General features: G+C 38.9%; 3 protein-coding genes and 2 long non-coding RNA genes across 5 annotated transcripts; 3 read left to right on the top strand and 2 right to left on the bottom strand.

Moving 5' to 3' along the window:
* Positions 1-1,468: 1,468 nt before the first annotated feature.
* LOC113466929 lies at positions 1,469-6,653 on the bottom strand. Its single transcript, XM_026822748.1, has 6 exons — positions 6,649-6,653; positions 6,285-6,496; positions 4,915-4,994; positions 4,058-4,221; positions 2,479-2,603; positions 1,469-2,117 (listed from the first exon to the last, which is right to left on the bottom strand). Exons 1-6 carry the CDS (start codon positions 6,651-6,653, stop codon positions 1,585-1,587), a joined length of 1,119 nt encoding a protein of 372 aa, XP_026678549.1. The 3' UTR covers positions 1,469-1,584.
* Positions 6,654-8,805: 2,152 nt separating this feature from the next.
* Positions 8,806-9,715, top strand: LOC113467055 (renin receptor-like). The gene is made up of 2 exons (XM_026822981.1): positions 8,806-9,005; positions 9,324-9,715. Exons 1-2 carry the CDS (start codon positions 8,954-8,956, stop codon positions 9,698-9,700), a joined length of 429 nt encoding a protein of 142 aa, XP_026678782.1. The 5' UTR covers positions 8,806-8,953; the 3' UTR covers positions 9,701-9,715.
* A 226-nt stretch (positions 9,716-9,941) lies between these two features.
* LOC103508391 (protein cereblon) lies at positions 9,942-16,036 on the top strand. Its single transcript, XM_026822978.1, has 7 exons — positions 9,942-10,176; positions 10,403-10,620; positions 12,070-12,243; positions 13,007-13,242; positions 13,797-13,945; positions 14,846-15,042; positions 15,703-16,036. The coding sequence occupies exons 1-7, from the start codon at positions 10,012-10,014 to the stop codon at positions 15,911-15,913; spliced, it is 1,350 nt and encodes a 449-aa protein (XP_026678779.1). The 5' UTR covers positions 9,942-10,011; the 3' UTR covers positions 15,914-16,036.
* Positions 16,037-16,308: 272 nt separating this feature from the next.
* Positions 16,309-16,903, top strand: LOC113467058. The gene is made up of 2 exons (XR_003391265.1): positions 16,309-16,469; positions 16,702-16,903. It is a non-coding gene; the product is annotated as an uncharacterized LOC113467058 (long non-coding RNA).
* Positions 16,904-18,242: 1,339 nt separating this feature from the next.
* On the bottom strand, positions 18,243-19,637 carry LOC108252288. Its single transcript, XR_001809486.2, has 2 exons — positions 19,190-19,637; positions 18,243-18,953 (listed from the first exon to the last, which is right to left on the bottom strand). It is a non-coding gene; the product is annotated as an uncharacterized LOC108252288 (long non-coding RNA).
* Between the last annotated feature and the right edge of the window lie 580 nt (positions 19,638-20,217).

Consider the following 20,217-nt stretch of genomic DNA (forward strand, 5'->3'; position numbering starts at 1 on the left):
ATCATGCTTTTAGCTATATTTGCGAAATACCATTTTTGTCTGGCTGAGGGACGTTAAACAGGGAAATACAAGGGTTAAATTGAAATCTCATTTTTTATAACACACATATTATGTTTCATGTACAGTAAAATATAAAATAGCAAATTTTAAATTACACGACACATTATGTACAAAATGGTTCCAAAGTATACCATCATGCTTTTAGCTATATTTGCGAAATACCATTTTTGTCTGGCTGAGGGACGTTAAACAGGGATGAGATTGTTCAACTTCTCCCACTTGTAGAATTATTTATCAGCCTTAGTCCAGGAAATAATGACTTCTAGCTTGACTCCACCTTAGTCCAGTAACTCGAGGTTGTTCAACTTCTCCCACTTGTAGAATTCTCAGCCTTAGTCCAGGAAATAATGACTTCTGACTGAACTCCAATCTTAGTCCAGTAACTCGAGGTTGATCAACTTCTCCCACTTGTAGACTTATTTATCAGCCTTAGTCCAGGAAATAATGACTTCTAACTGAACTCCAATCTTAGTCCAGTAACTCGAGGTTGTTCAACTTCTCCCACTTGTAGACTTATTTATCAGCCTTAGTCCTGAGGGACGTTAAACAGGGAGTAGACCAGCTTAGTCTGGCTGGGGGACGTTAAACAGGCAGTATACCAGCCTGGATTTCCCTTACTAAAGAAATAGCAAAGGTTTAGTGCGAAGGGCATCCACTGGTAAAATTTGTAGCCAAAACCAAACGTCAGCCCAAAGCAATCACCCTAGTTAGGGCTGATTGAGAGGCTGACGAAAAAGGCCGACCCCGTCTGTACACGGGAAAAGGCGAAGAAAAAGAAGACGAAGGCCGTTTTTCTTCTGCGAATATCTGAGAAGTATTTTCCTTTCGGAAACGGAACTTTCCTTTTGGAAACTGAGGTTGTGGTTATGTATGGGGCTGAGATAGGCCATTCCCGTCCTTTCTTGGCGTGTAGAAAATGATGTGGTAACCTTACACAACCTTCATGAGCGTGTAAAGTTGGCGGGAAATTCGAAATTTTGATTTTTTTTCCGGCAACTTGTAGGTACAATCTGAATTCATTTTTTACTTTTCATCTCGAGTTTGCACATTTTTATTATACTTTTCATTTATATTAGATATTACAAACAAGCGAATTACAAAGCAAACAAAAATAAATATAAAATATATTTTAAACATTGCCGCCGGGACAGAGGGTTAGAAAAAAATACCCAACACTCCCACGCTATCCTTGCTCAAGTTACCACTCCAATGCGAAACTGTAGAAACAATATCCTATCTCACCTCGTCCGAGCTTATCTCAACAAGGTACATAACCACACCCTGAAATAGCGCTTGTACGTACTAAACCATAGGAAATCCAAGATGGCGCGCAATCGGAATCGGTTCCATTTCGGGAGTTCGATTCCCGCCCGGGGCGAACTTTATCCTAAACCGATAAGGTTCGTTCTCGGAACGGATAGGTTTCTCTTATCCTGTCCTCTCTTCGATTTCGAGACGATAAGACCTCCGTTGTTAAATTTCTCTCTATCAAACCTCTTGAAATAAATAAATGTTATTTCCTCTTCACACCTCGGCATCACTTATTTCCTCATCGTCCCTCCTCTGCTCATTCTCTTCCTCTCCTTCATTACCCATCTCATTTCCCTCTAGTCTCTCTTCATTCGCTCCCTCTTCTTCCTCATTCCCTCCTTCTCTCTCATTACCCTCCTCTTCCTCGTTCCCTCCCTCTATTCTCTCCTCATTAACCCTCTCTCTCTCATTTGCCACCCAATCATTCTCCTCTCTTTCCCCCTCTTCCTCAGCGGCGTTATTGTTTCCATCTCCCCCCACGACTGCTACAACGGGTTGATTCTCAATCCTGTGCAGTACGACTCTCAGGCCCGGTAACAGCGGGATAGGAGAGGGGGGATCGAATATTAGCCCGGGCGGGTGGGGATCCGGATCAGGGCCGGCTAGCAGCGTCACTTCGGGTCTACTCGAGCGGAACTGAGCCACAGCGTCCGGGGTACACGAGCTGCCCCGTACGTCTAACAGTCGGAGTCCACTCAGACACGCTGCCGCATGGCGCAGGGTGATGTTCGTGATGCTGGGGTAACCTAGGGAGGAAAGAAAAAAAGTGTTAAATTTTGGATTTTTTTTTTCTTTGTGGCCATCATTTCAAAGTGAAGAAGTAATCTCTAATGAAATGGTCCAATGGATTATTTCTCTTAAGCAGTTGGTTTGTAATCTTGACTAATCTTATCACAGAAATTTGAAAGAGATAACAAGAAACTTTATTTTAAAAGAAAAGAGGTTTGATAGAGGGAACTGTAACTGCTACTGTCTTATCGTCCCGATATAGGAGAGAGGAAAGATATGATAGGAGAAAGCCAGCCGTCCCGAGAACGAACATTATCCGTTTAGCATTTACAAAGCAGACGCGCTACCAACTAAGGTAAAACTAGGCTGGTCACTTACCTGTTACTACCAGGGTATCGAAAGACTTGGCAACCTTGGCTGTGTCATTAGAAACATTTTGAGGAACTAGAAGCAATCGAACAGAAGCTGCACGCATGATCTGTTCATACCCATTTTCGTCATTCCTGAAACCAGAGAAACATGTCAAATATTCATTTATTTTTTGCTGTATTAGAATTTGGGGCTGTTTATAAGTTTTATAAGTAGGGAACAATGAACAATGGAGGTATTATAAGTTAAGGCTCACATGAACAATGAATGACCAATGGAGGCTCACATGAACCTAAAAAAAAAAAAAAAAAACTAGGCAGCGTGATAGCGTTTGTACATACGAGTAAACTATTAGAAATACAACATGCCGTCTTCCCAACTTGAAAAATCTACCAACCTCAGTGGTGTAGTGGTTAGCGCCGTGGACTTCGGATCTGGAGGTTGGTGGTTCGAGTCCAAGTCAAATCATAAAATTTAACGTAGTGCATTAAGCAGGGAACGCTTAACACACTTAAAATTCCTTTTTTTACTTTCTATTACTACAGTATAGCGGAGCTATACTAGTAATGAAAGTATTGCAATCGGTCCAAATTTTCAAAATCGGGAAATGGTTGGAAATATCCGTTTTGGGATCCCCTGATTCCAAAAAAGTGGTTTTTAGCCCATGGTCTGTACGTAACGTACGTACGTACGTAACGTACGTACGTAACGTACGTACGTACGTACGTAACGTACGTACGTACGAACGTACGTACGTACGTACGTACTACAGGTTTAAATGGGAAAAAGTAGAAAGTTGTGAACAAAATATCTCAAGAACGGTTTGTCGTAAAGCGATGAAATTTGGTATGCTATCCCGGTATGGTCCAAGAACGCGACTGTAACAATTTGGTAAAAATCGGACAGTCACTCATCCAGATATCAACCAAAGTCAATGTTGCTTAACCCTCATTTCGTGGAAAATGTTAAAAAGGTTGTGAACAAAATATCTCAAGAACGGTTTGTAGTAGAGAAATGAAATTTGGTATGCTATCCCGATATGGTCCAAGGACGCGACTGTAACAATTTGGCAAAAATCGGATAATCACCCATCCAGATATTAACCAAACTAATTGTTGCTTAACCCTCATTTCGTGGAAAAATATCTCAAGAACGGTTTGTCGTAGAGAAATAAAATTTGGTATGCTATCCCGGTATGGTCCAAGAACGCGACTGTAACAATTTGGTAAAAATCGGACAGTCACCCATCCTGATATTAACCAAAGTCATTGTTGCTTAACCCTTATTTCGCATAAACGGTAGGAGACATCGAAAACATTTGGTCATTCGGATGTGAATACTCTAATCAATGTGATTTTTCACGCCGAATCGAATCGTGCTACTTTTAGTACTGTCTGACTTACAGTTGAGAAGTTGCGGGTTCGATACTCCCCGGTGTCAACAAATTTCCCTTTTATTTGTGAACCATTAACAAGAAAGCATGTGAATAGTTGATCCCATGGGATTTTTCACGCCGAATCGAACCAAAAAAAAAAAAAAAAAAAAAAAAAAAAAACAAAACAAAAAACAAAACAAAGCCTTTTCATACCTTGGATTGGAAGTACACAGCATGGTGATAGATCGATCCGATATGGAAAACTCTTCGAGTCGTTTAGGCGTGGGAGCGGCGAGATACAGATGTGTCAGACAAGGCAGATCATAGATGATGGTCACTTCAGAGTCGCTGATGTAGGTGAACCTCAGGTCTAGGAGCTGTGGGATAGAAGGGTCAAATTCTGGGATGAGGGGCAAAACAAATAAAGCGTGAACTACTTGGAACACATCACATGGCACACTCCATTTGTCAAGGATCTAGGCATTAATGTGGGGATCAATTTAATTTGAAGAAACCATTTTCACTTACCTATCAGGGGAAGGAGAATAAGAGTGAAGGTAGTCAGGATAGTTAGCTAGGTTGCCCTTGGGATCAATTTAATTTGAAGAAACCATTTTCACTTACCTATCAGGGGAAGGAGAATAAGAGTGAAGGTAGTCAGGATAGTTAGCTAGGAAGCTTCCTTGTAAGCGTAAGCGCTGTCGCGGGTTCGATTCCCGCCCTGGTCGAACTTTATCCCAAACAAGTTTTTTTTTATGAAGGGAAAGTAACTGATAAACAAGTTTCGTTCTCGGAACGGCTGGCTTTCTCCTATCCTGTCATTCTCCTCTCTTCGATTTCGGGACCATAAAACCTCCCTTGTTACAGTTCCCTCTATCAAACCTCTTGAAACAATAATAAAGAAGAGAAGGGGAAACTGGGTATATCAGTAAGTGCCTTAACTACTACCAAAGTTTACCTTCAAGGCTTTGAAACCCTAACTTGTTACAGTTCCCTCTATCAAACCTCTTGAAAAAAAAGCTGGAAAAAAGGGATATAACGGTAAGCGCCTTAACAATACCAAATCTTACCTTCAAAGCTTTGAATCCGAATCGCACAGAGAGACTAGTGTAGAGGGAACAATGAACAATGGAGGTATTATAAGTTAAGGCTCACATGAACAATGAATGACCAATGGAGGCTTCGGAAGAGCCCTGCCAAATTTCAAGTTTCTACGACATCGGGAAGTACCTCAACATTTTGATGAGTGAGTGAGTGAGTCAGTAGTAAAATTAGCGATTTTCAAACCGTTTTTTCTACCCCTTCCGGTAAGGCTAGAACTTCGGAATTTCACAGGTATAATAAGGAAGTATAGATTAACATATGGTCCAAATTTCGTGAGATTACATTGAAAATTGACGGAGTTATGATAGGGGTAAAAATGCGTCGAAATGCTTCGTGTAATATACACACTGGCGTGCTCAGGCCGGAACTTGGCCTGGCGCACTGCCGTGCGCCTAGATTCTGGGACACCTTGTGGGTATGTATATTGTTTTAAATTTTAATTAAATGATCGCAATTTTTTCCCTTTACTTACTCATCAAGACCTACCATCCTGCCAAATTTCAAGTTTCTACGACATCGGGAAGTGCCTCAACATTGGAGTGACACTTGAAATTTTCGAGGTGGGCTCTGATGAAGATCACCAAGGTGAATTCTGCTGTAAGGCCAGGGTCACTCAGAGGTTCAGAGTGTTGGACTGTGTGTCCTCTGGAAGGTAGGTACAGGGAATTCAATATTAAATTACCATTATATTATGTGGGAGGTGCTTAAATTAGTTCCTTTAGGGAGATAAACAATCTGAAAATCCGTTTTTTCTACCCCTTCCGGTAAGGCTAGAACTTCGAAATTTCACAGGTATAATAAGGAAGTATAGATTAACATATGGTCCAAATTTCGTGAGATTACATTGAAAATTGACGGAGTTATGATAGGGGTAAAAATGCGTCGAAATGCTTCGTGTAATATACACACTGGCGTGCTCAGGCCGGAACTTGGCCTGGCGCACTGCCGTGCGCCTAGATAAATGCAAAATTTCACAATGGGCTACTGGATCTAGGCAATGTTATGAACTTTGATTCTGGATACACTATCTGGGCTCTTGGGTGCTGATAGCTTTATGTGAGGAGGGAGGTAGCAAATAGATGGATGGTTAAAATGATAATAATAATACCAATACCAATGCTAATGCTAATACTAATAATAATATTAATCACTTGTGAACAAAACCTACCTTCTTGGCATCAACTGTAACGTGTTCTAGCTAATGCTAATACTAATAATAATATTAATCACTTGTGAACAAAACCTACCTTCTTGGCATCAACTGTAACGTGTTCTAGACTGAGCGAGTACAGAGTGTTGCAGTGTGACGATAAATGTGACAAAAATAATGACAAGCAAGTACAAGACTCTTCATTCTCAATTGCCTCTGTGTCATTTTCACCAGGGACAAGGGGTTCACTTTCAAATGTCAATTTCACTTCCTCTGTACATTTCAATACATAGGGAATAAACTCTTTGAGTCGCACCATGGGAATTGGGTCACCAGACGAGTTGATGTGTTTCCATAATGTCCAGTCTCGTACTACTCGATCCATTCTAGTACATGTCCTGTAAGAAATGATAGAAAGTGTTTAAATTCTAGACCCCATTTTTTTTTTTTTTTTTCAAATATTTCAAGTTGGTGTGCTTTAACCCTTTGAAATCAGATCAGTGTTAAGACATTGAATACATTTTGCTAAATCCCTACGGTTTCTACTTACCCCATTTTGAACAAGGGTTGAGAATAGATCCTTTTCTGAACAGGAATTACTCAATATCAGAGCTTATGTGGTAGAGCAGTTGAATTATCTCAGGATCTCTCTTACAAGATAATCCTTGGGCAAAGACCTCCAAGCTTTGTGGCCATCATTTCAAAGTGAAGAAGTAATCTCTAATGAAATGGTCCAATGGATAATTTCTCTTAAGCAGTTGGTTTGTAATCTTGACTAATCTTATCACAGAAATTTGAAAGAGATAACAAGAAACTTTATTTTAAAAGAAATAAATTAATCTTGATCAATCTTGATTTTTGTTTGAAATCTTGTTTTGTTGTAAATCAACCAGCTGATTTTTAAAGGGTCCGTTTACATTAAGCCTGTTTTTTATTCTGATGTAACTGATGTGAGCATCAACATTTGAATTTTTTGTGTTTTATTTTCACTTCCCCACCCTGGCATCATCTTAATATTTTGTAAAGTAATGGTAGGATGTATCGTCCATTCTCTTCACGACAGTCCACTCAGCCTCACCCTGAGGTTTCTCCCCACGCTCCACCACACCACTATCTCCACACTGCAGTGAGTGAGTCAGTATGAAAAGTAACCATTTTCAACTCGCTCTAGCTCCCACACTATTTGATGTGGACCAACGAAACTTCATGCATTGTTACTATGTGGGACTCTATTAGTGTGAAAAGTTTCAAAGTGATGAGTGAGTGAGTCAGTCGTAAAATTAGCGATTTTCAAAGGTATAATAAGGAAGTATAGGTTAACATATGGTCCAAATTTCGTGAGATTACATTGAAAATTGACGGAGTTATGATAGGGGTCCTGTCGAGTTACGAGAGATTACATTGAAAATTGACGGAGTTATGATAGGGGTCCTGTGTGGGCGGAGCCAAGTGCAACTTTTGCCGAATTTCAGATTTTTCCCTTGATTCGGTTATATCTAACGAGTGAAAGTAATTGGATTACAACGAGTATTTTGTACTCAGTTCTCGAAAAGTAATCAATTACTTTTACCAGTTCTCAAAAATACCAAGTACTACCCATCTCTAACTTGAGGCAGAATATTAGACAGTCAGTTTTGAATTTACTCCTGTTACTTCAACTCTTCTACAATGCACTGTGTAGCAATAGCCAAATTCATTAAGTTCTGCCTTTAAAACAAAACAATAAGTATAGCATTTTCAAAGGCTAAATTTTAATAGATGTCCTGTACTAGTAACTAATGGATTACCGTATTTTAACACAATCTTACACATAATATCACAGTGTTTGAAACTGATATCTTGGTTACCAATCAGATCAGTGTTAAGACATTGAATACATTTTGCTAAATCCCTACGGTTTCTACTTACCCCATTTTGAACAAGGGTTGAGAATAGATCCTTTTCTGAACAGGAATTACTCAATATCAGAGCTTATGTGGTAGAGCAGTTGAATTATCTCAGGATCTCTCTTACAAGATAATCCTTGGGCAAAGACCTCCAAGCTTTGTGGCCATCATTTCAAAGTGAAGAAGTAATCTCTAATGAAATGGTCCAATGGATAATTTCTCTTAAGCAGTTGGTTTGTAATCTTGACTAATCTTATCACAGAAATTTGAAAGAGATAACAAGAAACTTTATTTTAAAAGAAATAAATTAATCTTGATCAATCTTGATTTTTGTTTGAAATCTTGTTTTGTTGTAAATCAACCAGCTGATTTTTAAAGGGTCCGTTTACATTAAGCCTGTTTTTTATTCTGATGTAACTGATGTGAGCATCAACATTTGAATTTTTTGTGTTTTATTTTCACTTCCCCACCCTGGCATCATGTTCCCCTACAATAACATTTGCTTCCCCTCAAATGCTAACTGATGTAGACTGATGTGACTCCGGACTTGCATCTGGTTTGACATTTGCGCTGTTTTTGAAACAGCGCGGAATAAATTGAAAGTTCATTATTCTTCCACTAGGGTCGCAGAGGCGTTTCCAAAAAATTCATCCCCACTCTGATGTGAGCATGATGTGAGAAGATGCGATCATCTTCTTACATCATGTAGCATCATAAAATAAAATAGCCTTAAAGTAATCTGTGCTCATGCCTCTTTGGATTCCGGTGGGTGGGCGATTTTTCAAATGCGCGCGCATGATGGCCGCTGCACCAGAAAACAGCAGACAGCAGCACCATCGTTTATTTTTGAAGAAGAAAAAAATTGGATTCTGGATTTCAGATTACTGAACAAGAAAATAAATAATAAAATGATATAACTTTCGAAGTGGACCTTTCTTTTATATTAAATTGTGATATTTAGGATCAATCATGAAAATGTTGAAATCTGGACTGATCACTTTGTGTTCCGTGCTTGTCACAGGTAAGCAAATCAATATCTTTCTTATCAGAGCTAGTGATAAGGACAACACCCAACCCTTCCTACCTTGGAACAAAACTACACCCTGTTGGTAATTGGTTTACCATAGTCCATACTTCTAAAGGAGATTAAATTGTGTCAAGCAAGAATGAGTGTCATGAATGTTGCCTGATAAACATATGTAGATCACTTGCTAAGATTTTACAACTTAACTTGAACTACCTATTTTCAGATATTTATCTAAAGTCCAATACACTAACCATTACATCACTGCATTCATTACTTTCTACCTATTTATTATTGTATTTCTTTTTATTTCAGTAAGGGCTAATGAGTTTTCAATCCTGCACACCCCAGAAGCTATTGAATTCCAACCATCTAGCACAATTGACTTGCGTACAGTGAAAGATGTGTTCACTGCAGCTCTTGGAATCAGTGTCAAGCAAGACCACAGATGGTCCGGTATGGACATCAAGAACCCATTTGAAACCACAGAAGCTGTTGTGTCCTTCATCATCCCAGGATTATCTTCTCTAAACTTCCTACATGCCCATGATTATGATTTGCTTATCAATGATAACACTGATAATGTCTATGACTCTCTTCTCAATTTGATTTCACACAAGTATGCAGCCAACAATCAGACCACTGTGAAGGTCACATTCAAGAGTTCTGAACCTGAGGTAATTATTAAATAAAACCAAAATAAAATAGCAAACTTTACTTAAATCATTATATCAATGGCATCCTTTAATAAGTGCTGTTTCTATAATAATTATAGAATAGTTTAGTTTGGTCATTTCTGGGTTGTTCAGACAGTTTGGTGAATTGGATAAAAAGAAAAGCCAACTTAAGAAGGGGTCAAAGTTGGTGGAGGAATAAGGTCTTGGTCCTTGTTTTTGTGTCAGAGCTCCTCAATCATTATTTTAACATTATTGCCAACGACAACAATGCTCACAATGATAGTGGTGATAACAATTCTGTCCAAGAAGGTGGTGATGTTGTAGACATGGTAATCATAAGGGATGATCCAGACTTGTCCGAATTCAGATTAGTTACAAGAGATAATGAGCCGAATGGTACTGAGTCAAATGAGACTGTAGCTGACAATGGTGATGAGAGTGATAACGGAGAGGAGGTCCCATTTGATATCCAGTTACCCTATCAGCATTTGGTAAGTTTTGTTTCCTATCCTCCAAGTACACAAGCTCTGTCTTGGAGGAAAAAAAAATCACCTTTGCAAAGTATGAGGTATTAATAAAATGAAGTTCAATTTCAAGTCCAAGCCTAAAAGGTATGAACAAGGTACCTGTCCTATAAATTCCTTTTCTTTTGGAATTTTGGCAAAACAAAACCGTAATTCATTAGTGACTGATTTTTATCTTTTCTTTTACCCCCAGTATTTAGCACGCAATTTTCAAGCACTCCCAGGTCACACATATCTGGAAGAAGGCTCTGTTCAAACATTGCCTCTGATTCCGGCCAATCTGATCATGGGACTGAGAGTTCTCATACCAGGACAAACCATACCACTCAACTATTCAAATCCAGAGATTGTGAATGCTATACGAGAAAGCCTGGATGAGAATCATAACATGTTTGGATTTCTACAGAAAAAGTGAGTTCTCCTAAGATTACCCTCACATCGTACCAGACTAATCAAAAGACCATTTTATATCAAGAGAGAGATTCCTTGTTTATTTATTAAGTTATTTAAATCCATTTGGATTAGAATATCTGAGAAAAAATTTCTTGTACCAATATTCCCACTAAGCCTTTGAGTCTAGGATATCTAGCATTGAAAGTATACCCTTATTAGGGGGATATAATTATAGAAAATCCTTCAATGGAAACATTAAAATCCCAGTAAAAAGTTGTATTTCCCACAAGAGAGAGAGAGAATTTTTTTATGCCATTTGTATTTCTTGTACCAATATTCCCACTAAGCCTTTGAGTCTAGGATATCTAGCATTGAAAGTATACCCTTATTAGGGGAATGTCATTGTAGAAAATCCTTCAATGGAAACATTAAAATCCCAGTAAAAAGTTGTATTTCCCACAAGAGAGAGAGAGAATTTTTTTATGCCATTTGTTCATAAATTTAACCCCAAATTTATACTATTCTATTTGTCCATTTACTTTTACAGGATAATGCATGACCCCAAACGACACATCATTGCAAGTCGAGATCTGGGTAAAATCATTGGAGTGACACTTGAAATTTTCGAGGTGGGCTCTGATGAAGATCACCAAGGTGAATTCTGCTGTAAGGCCAGGGTCACTCAGAGGTTCAGAGTGTTGGACTGTGTGTCCTCTGGAAGGTAGGTACAGGGAATTCAATATTAAATTACCATTATATTATGTGGGAGGTGCTTAAATTAGTTCCTTTAGGGAGATAAACAATCTGAAAATTGACTGTAAAGAAAACCTACGTAATCCTTTGGTATTTGAAACCAAATCAATTGAAAATCAATCAAATCATGAATAGCCCGCCTCTGGGTTGAGTGGTCAAGAGCACTGTCTCTCAACCTTGAGGTGTTGGGTTCGAATTCCGGATGGGCGGAAATTTTCTGACCAAACTTTTCTGTTCCTGGATAGGATGTAAAATAATGTGCCTTGAAGTATTCAGTATTCTTACCTTCGTAGAAAATAAATTACTTTGTTTTGTGTCAGATGGTTTGCACAAGGTCGGGTGCTCATACTACCAGAGATCGTATTAGAAGACCCTCTGCAGCCATCTTGTCCGGCCAGTTTAGAGCGGTGGCGCCGAGGCTCGAAGCGGGCGGTCTGTGACTTGCAAGTCGCCCAGACTACCGCGTGGCCTAGCTTCGTGTATCGCCAGTACGAGTTGACCCTGGTGGTGGCCACGGCCAAGCAGTATTTCCTCACCCTACTCACCGACAAAAACGGTAAAGAATAGAAAGAAAATCGCAAAGAAAGAGTTTCAGTCACCTTTGGCGGGGGTTTAGGTGATAAATACCTATGTTGCCCCTTCAATTGCATTGCCATTAGTTCATAAATTTAACCCCAAATTTATACTATTCTATTTGTCCATTTACTTTTACAGGATAATGCATGACCCCAAACGACACATCATTGCAAGTCGAGATCTGGGTAAAATCATCGGAGTGACACTTGAAATTTTCGAGGTGGGCTCTGATGAGGATCACCAAGGTGAATTCTGCTGTAAGGCCAGGGTCACTCAGAGGTTCAGAGTGTTGGACTGTGTGTCCTCTGGAAGGTAGGTACAGGGAATTCAATATTAAATTACCATTATATTATGTGGGAGGTGCTTAAATTAGTTCCTTTAGGGAGATAAACAATCTGAAAATTGACTGTAAAGAAAACCTACGTAATCCTTTGGTATTTGAAACCAAATCAATTGAAAAGCAATCAAATCATGAATAGCCCGCCTCTGGGCTGAGTGGTCAAGAGCACTGTCTCTCAACTTTGAGGTGTTGGGTTCGAATTCCGGATGGGCGGAAATTTTCTGACCAAACTTTTCTGTTCCTGGATAGGACGTAAAATAATGTGCCTTGAAGTATTCAGTATTCTTACCTTCGTAGAAAATAAATTACTTTGTTTTAAATTACCATTATATTATGTGGGAGGTGCTTAAATTAGTTCCTTTAGGGAGATAAACAATCTGAAAATTGACTGTAAAGAAAACCTACGTAATCCTTTGGTATTTGAAACCAAATCAATTGAAAATCAATCAAATCATGAATAGCCCGCCTCTGGGTTGAGTGGTCAAGAGCACTGTCTCTCAACCTTGAGGTGTTGGGTTCGAATTCCGGATGGGCGGAAATTTTCTGACCAAACTTTTCTGTTCCTGGATAGGATGTAAAATAATGTGCCTTGAAGTATTCAGTATTCTTACCTTCGTAGAAAATAAATTACTTTGTTTTGTGTCAGATGGTTTGCACAAGGTCGGGTGCTCATACTACCAGAGATCGTATTAGAAGACCCTCTGCAGCCATCTTGTCCTCTTTGTTTTGTGTCAGATGGTTTGCACAAGGTCGGGTGCTCATACTACCAGAGATCGTATTAGAAGACCCTCTGCAGCCATCTTGTCCGGCCAGTTTAGAGCGGTGGCGCCGAGGCTCGAAGCGGGCGGTCTGTGACTTGCAAGTCGCCCAGACTACCGCGTGGCCTAGCTTCGTGTATCGCCAGTACGAGTTGACCCTGGTGGTGGCCACGGCCAAGCAGTATTTCCTCACCCTACTCACCGACAAAAACGGTAAAGAATAATAATGATAGTTCTTATTAAATTTAAACGAGCAAGGCCAAAATATGGATGGGGGACTTCAACATTATATTGGTAGATTGGGAAACATTAAAACGGAGAACGGGCTCTAGTCTTGATTTTAAATCTTATATTATAAAAACAAGATCCATTCACTCATTCGCATTTCACACACCAAATCCCGCGCGGGATCCCGCGGGATTGGGAACGTGCGGGATTTGCGACCCCTACCATAGTAGATACCGTTTCCGGCGTTAAGTTCGTTAACCTCGCCTGGGGGTTACCTTCCACTCAAGGGTCTATTAAAGTAAAGTAATAATACTTAATAATAATAGTTTTTTTTATTCTCTATTACTAATGTATAGCGGAGTTATACCTACTAGTAATGAGAAAGTATTGCAATCGGTCCAAATTTTCATACTTGGGAAATGGTTGGAAATATCCTTTTTGGGGTCCCCTGATGTCAAAAAAGTGATTTTTTTTTTAAATTTTTTCTCTTCTCCAGCTTGAGCTTTTTTTAACTTCTCTTTTTTTTTTCTCTCTTCCAGCTTGTTGTGCCAAAGTTCCTGATGACCCTGTGCAACTGTCCTACTGGATCCTGATCAACTTTCCCATGAGTGACTCAATACGAGTAGAGATGCTCTCTCTGAACAACGCTCTGCACAGGCTGCATCGACTGATCGACTACTTTAAAAATGTGAGTTGATAAATAGGTGATAGATGGTAAGCCAGCCTTGTTACTTGTTAGCTTTTAAGCCCCGTTCCCACTTATCGCTAGTCGTGAGTTTCATCCGATTTTTTTTCCGAATCAGGTGATAGGTGGTAAGCCAGCCTTGTTACTTGTTAGCTTTTCAGCCCCGTTCCCACTTATCGCTAGTCGTGAGTTTCATCCGATTTTTTTTCCGAATGTCCTGTAGGCAATGTAATTGAAGAGTGTTCCCACTACACACGACACGATTTTTTTTTTCTTCTACCAAGTGGGAACGGCCCTTTAGGGTTGCGCGCTAGCCTTGAAAGCACTAGGTGGCTAGATCAATTCCCGTCCCAGGCGAACTTTATCCTAAGAGATAAGGCTCGTTCTCGGAACAGTTGGCTTTCTCTTATCCTGTCTCTCTTCGATTTCGGGACGGAGTGATAAGAGAAGAGATTTTTACATTTCCCTCTACCAAACCTCTGGGTAAAAAAAAACATTATCTCATCATCCACATAAGTTCAGTTCGATTGGGCTTGTTTTTTTTTTTTTTTTTTTTTTTTCAATTTTTTTTTTGGGGCGAACTTTATCCTAAGAGATAAGGCTCGTTCTCGGAACGGTTGGCTTTCTCTTATCCTGTCTCTCTTCAATTTCGGGACGGAGTGATAAGAGAAGAGATTTTTACATTTCCCTCTACCAAACCTCTGGGTAAAAAAAAAAATCATTATCTCATCCACATAAGCTCAGTTCGATTGGGCTTGTTTTTTTTTCTTACAGATGAAGCAACAGGTAGGTATTATTGTTGTATTTTATTTTTTAAGTTCTTAATGCGACCGACGCCTGCGCGACCGCCAAGAGTTTAAACTTGAAATGAACATCAAGAATATTTCATGTTTCTCGTTGCAGTATCACCAGTCCATCCGATGTATAGGGTGTTTCCAAGAGATCGGTCTCATCAAGGACATTTTCTTCATGTCAGCGTCCGGACCACAGGGTGTCTACATCAATCCGAACGGTTTCACTCACGAGACGATCACCCTGTATAAAGTGGACAATATTATTCTGGACCCTGTAGTGTCCACACAGTACAGCTGGTTCCCTGGGTAAGTTTCTAAAATATCTTTAGTCTTAAATACTGGACTCCACACACGGGAATTACACAAGACCATTTAATGTAATGACATAACAACATAACTAGTATCGTTCCATCTCATCTGATGGGTCGATTTACCAAGCCTCTCCACCATCTTCTGTCATTGCAGCGTTCATCTCGCTCTATATCTTCCCATTGGAAATCCCTACTTGCAATGTCATCTCTTATCATGTCTCTATATCTTTTTCTTGGTCTTCCTCGTGCTCCACTCTATTCTAGTTGTAAGTCAAACATTTTCCTTGGTATTCTCTCAGCGTCCGTACCATTTTAGTCTACTTGTTCTCATTCTTTCTTGTAACTCTTGTAAGATTTCTTCTTGTATTGTGTTTCTTGATTCTGTCTCTTCTATTTAATGTAATAACATACGTTATTATAAAGATTAATATTGGACAAAGTTTGATAGAGGGAACTGTAACTACTAAGGTCTTATCGTCCCGAAAACGAAGCGAGAAGGAAGACAGGATAGGAGAAAGCCAGCCGTTCCAAGAACGAACATTACCCGTTCAGGATAAAAACTGCCCCGGGCGGGAATCGAACCCGCGACCTAGCGCTTACAAGACAGACGCACTACCAACTAAGCTAACTAGGCTGGCACTGTTGTTATTTGCAGGTACGCATGGTCTATAGCCAGCTGTGCCCGCTGCCATTGTCACGTGGGCTGGCGGTTCAAAGCCGTAAAGCGGGCTCTGGTGCCAAAGTGTTTCTACGGGATTACCAAGCGGGCTATTACCCTGCCTGGTAGAGCCCAGGGCGAGAGAAGAGAAGATGAAACTGATGATATGGCTGACAACATGTTACCCCCGCGCTTACTGGCGATATAAGGGGGTGATAGGGTTTAGTCTGATTTTTATTATTTAATTTTAAGAGATTTGATAAAGGGACCTGTAACTCGTCTCGAAATCGAAGAGTTCTCTTAGTTATTTTTAAGAGGTTTGATAGAGGGAACTGAAACTTCTGAGGTCTTGTCATCCCGAAATCTAAAGAGAAGGAGGACAGGATAAGAGAAAAATTATTATTATTATTATCATTATTATTATTATTATTTTCTTTTTTTTTGAAGAAGTTTGACAGAGGGAACTGAGAGAAGGAAGACAGGATAGGAGAAAGCCAGCCGTTCCGAGAACGAATATTATCCCATCAGGATAAAAACCGCCCCGGGCGGGAATCGAACCCGCGGCCTAGCGCTTACAAGGCAGACGCGCTACCAACTAAGCTAACTAGGCTGGCTTTTTAAAAGGTTTGATAGAGGAAACTGAAACTTCTGAGGTCTTGTCGTCCCGAAATCGAAGAGAGAAGGATAGGATAAGAGAAAGCCAGCCGTTCGGAGAACGAACCTAAAGTTGTGATCACACATAGCCGACGCCGTTGATTGACGAGGTGAATCTATGTTGTCGGGGCAGTGTAGGGTTTCGGACATCGATCAGCGGCGTCGACCATTTTAGAATGAAGTCCGCCCCGGCGGGAATCAACCCGCGACCTACCGCTTACAAGTCTCTCTTGGAGGGTACTCCAAGCTAACTAGAAATATGTTTCATACTTCCTTACCTTTAAAAATAGGTAGCCAGCCTAGTTAGCTTAGTTGGTAGTGCGTCTACCGTTGATTGACGAGGTGAATCTATGTTGTCGGGGCAGTGTAGGGTTTCGGACATCGATCAGCGGGGTCGACTCTTTATTTATTTACAAGTCTCTCTTGGAAGATACTCCAAGCTAACTAGAAATATGTTTCATACTTCCTTACCTTTAAAAATAGGTAGCCAACCTAGTTAGCTTAGTTGGTAGTGCGTCTGCCTTGTAAGCGCTAGGTCGCGGGTTCGATTCCCGCCCGGGGCGGATTTTATCCTGATGGGATAATGTTCGTTCTCGGAACGTCTGGCTTTCTCCTATCCTGTCTGCCTTCTCTCTTCGATTTCGGGACGATAAGACCATAGCAGTTACAGTTCCCTCTGTTTTAAAAAAAAGGTACCTATTCTTTTTCAGGACCATGGTGTGCGTAACATTTTTTCATCGCCATTACAATACTAGAGCTTTAATAAACTGTAGGATAGTCCTATTTCTTCTGCTATCCGTTAGCATTAAGTAGTTAAGACTTCCTTTTGCAGCCTTTGCTTAGGACTTAGGAGTGCCGATGGGCTATCATTATCATTACCTCCGTCTGTAAGTAAGATGAGATGTACGGGTCTTAGAATAGATAAGGTTTGTTCATGGAACGGCTGGCTTTCTCCTATCCTGTCTTCCTTTCTCTCTTCGCTTTGGGGACAATAAGTCCTAAGCAGTTACAGTTCCCTCTATCAAACATCTTTTTTTTTCGAAATGCACCAGTTCCCAATGGTTTACTGAAGTTAAGTAACGTTAGTGTCCGGGTGAGTGACCGTCAAAAACATTCCCTTCTGCTATACTTCGGGATAAATCGCTTCCTCAGGAATATTTCATTGAGGACTTTTTTATTTCGCGAGTACGTGCGGAGTTCAAAGTCCAAAAAGAACATGTTTTGGGATAGACATAGCCTTCTAGTTATGAGACATTCACGTAACATACCTAGGTACTAGGTACCTACTACCTAATGATGACGAAAAATATCATCAGCATGGGCAACCGTCCACTGCAGGGCAAGAAGAAACCTTCTTTTGGAAATAAAATTAATGTACGTATAATAGGGGTACTAACTGAGACCAGAGTGTAGAATGGTACCTATCTATTTTCTCAGACATGAAGTGCAAAATGCTTTCAAGAATAAGCTGTTGTTGGTTAAAAATATTTTTGTTTACAGTATACCGAGTTTTATCAAAATAATGTCTTGTTTAATATTCCAGGATCCCCCCCTCTAAAGGTTGTTATTGCGACCGACGACGTACCTATTTTCTTTTTGTAGTAGATGTATTGCACTATTTAGACATTGAACATTGAATCTGAAAAGGACTTAACTTATGTACTTTTCAATTTTATCGTCACGTAGGTTAGCGGCACAAAAACTCAATTAGAAAATCATGTAAAAAAAAAAGGGTAAGAAAGAAGAAAAAAATGTAAATAAATACACTTGTGGAAATAAATGTACTAAATTATTTTTTTAATTGATGATAAAATATCCATGTTATTTTTATTTGAAAGGGTAAGAAAGAAGAAAAAAAATGTAAATAAATACACTTGTGGAAATAAATGTACTAAATTATTTTTTTAATTGATGATAAAATATCCATGTTATTTTTATTTTCTTTTTGGAAACTTGGTAAGATATTTCACAGAAGGGAAAAGAGAGGGGGGATGCAGTTTCACCAATAAAAACACAAATTGTTCGAAATTATGTATGAAATTTCTTGCCTAAAGATTATACTCTAGGTAAGGGACTTCGTACTATTGATTAAATCCTATAGACTATAGATATACAAAAGCAAATTACATTGATTGGGGTTACGTCCAATCGTGGGTAAAACATAGATTGGTTCCTAACAAATTAAAAAAATTGCTAAAATTGTAAGTTGACGGTCTAGAAAGAAATCTTCGTATCTCAAAAAACTTGTACATGATTTATTTGTCCTCTAGAGGTAAAATATTAAAATTTAATACCCTTGTGCTTCCCAAAAAGTCACCTTAATAGAACACTTTTAAACATAAGGGAACGATTAAAAATGGCCAGGAAAAATGAGACCAGAGGGGTTATTGTTCCCCTCTTTGAGATACGAGATTTTCTTGCTATTCCGTCGACATACTTAAAATCAATTAGAAACTTACAAGTGTAAGAGAGAGTGAAAGATTAGTTCAGAATGACTAGAAAATATACAACTCTAAAAGAGCGTGATTGACAATTTGACACTCACATAAGGAAGAAAGAAAGAAATTTGGGCCTTCTTACAAATCCAATAATACCTACATAACAATTGAGACCAGAGGGGTTATTGTTCCCCTCTTTGAGATACGAGATTTTCTTGCTATTCCATCGACATACTTAAAATGAAATAGAAACTTACAAGTGTAAGAGAAAGTGAAAGATTAGTTCAGAATGACTAGAAAATATACAACTCTAATAGAGCGTGATTGACAATTTGACACTCACATAAGGAAGAAAGAAAGAAATTTGGGCCTTCTTACAAATCCAATAATACCTACATAACAAAATACGACATTCATATAAAAATATACACCAACAACAAATTGGAGGAGAATAAATACAAAATTCAGTAAAAATAAAAATTATTCTGTACTAAAATAGGGATAATAATATGTAGTAAAAAAAAGACCATATTTATGCTATGTGAGAAATAAACCAATTCACACTGTCAATTTAACGGGCTGGGGGGGTTTTCTTTAATAAGACCCGTACATCTCATCTTACTTACAGACGGAGGTAATGATAATGATAGCCCATCGGCACTCCTAAGTCCTAAGCAAAGGCTGCAGAAGGAAGTCTTCACTACTTAATGCTAACGGATAGCAGAAGAAATAGGACTATCCTACAGTTTATTAAAGCTCTAGTATTGCACTAGCGATGAAAAAATGTTACGCACACCATGGTCCTGAAAAAGAATAGGTACCTATTTTTTTTTTTTTTTTTTTTTTGAGGGAACTGAAGAAAATAAAAATAACATGGATATTTTATCATCAATTAAAAAAATAATTTAGTACATTTATTTCCACAAGTGTATTTATTTACATGCATCCCCCCTTTCTTTTCCCTTCTGTGAAATATCTTACCAAGTTTCCAAAAAGAAAATAAAAATAACATGGATATGTTATCATCAATTAAAAAAATAATTTAGTACATTTATTTCCACAAGTGTATTTATTTACATTTTTTTTCTTCTTCTTTCTTACCCTTTCTTTTTTTTACATGATTTTCTAATTGAGTTTTTGTGCCGCTAACCTACGTGACGATAAAATTGAAAAGTACATAAGTTAAGTCCTTTTCAGATTCAATGTTCAAAGTCTAAATAGTGCAATACATCTACTACAAAAAGAAAATAGGTACGTCGTCGGTCGCAATAACAACCTTTAGAGGGGGGGATCCTGGAATATTAAACAAGACATTATTTTGATAAAACTCGGTATACTGTAAACAAAAATATTTTTCAAAACTTCAGTCAAACAAATCAATAAAAACTTTTGGGGCTTTAAAACGATATTTGAAAGATTA

The sequence above is a fragment of the Diaphorina citri genome, unplaced genomic scaffold, assembly GCF_000475195.1.
Source record: "Diaphorina citri unplaced genomic scaffold, Diaci psyllid genome assembly version 1.1 scaffold19, whole genome shotgun sequence".
In the NCBI taxonomy this organism is placed as follows: Eukaryota; Metazoa; Arthropoda; class Insecta; order Hemiptera; family Psyllidae; genus Diaphorina; species Diaphorina citri.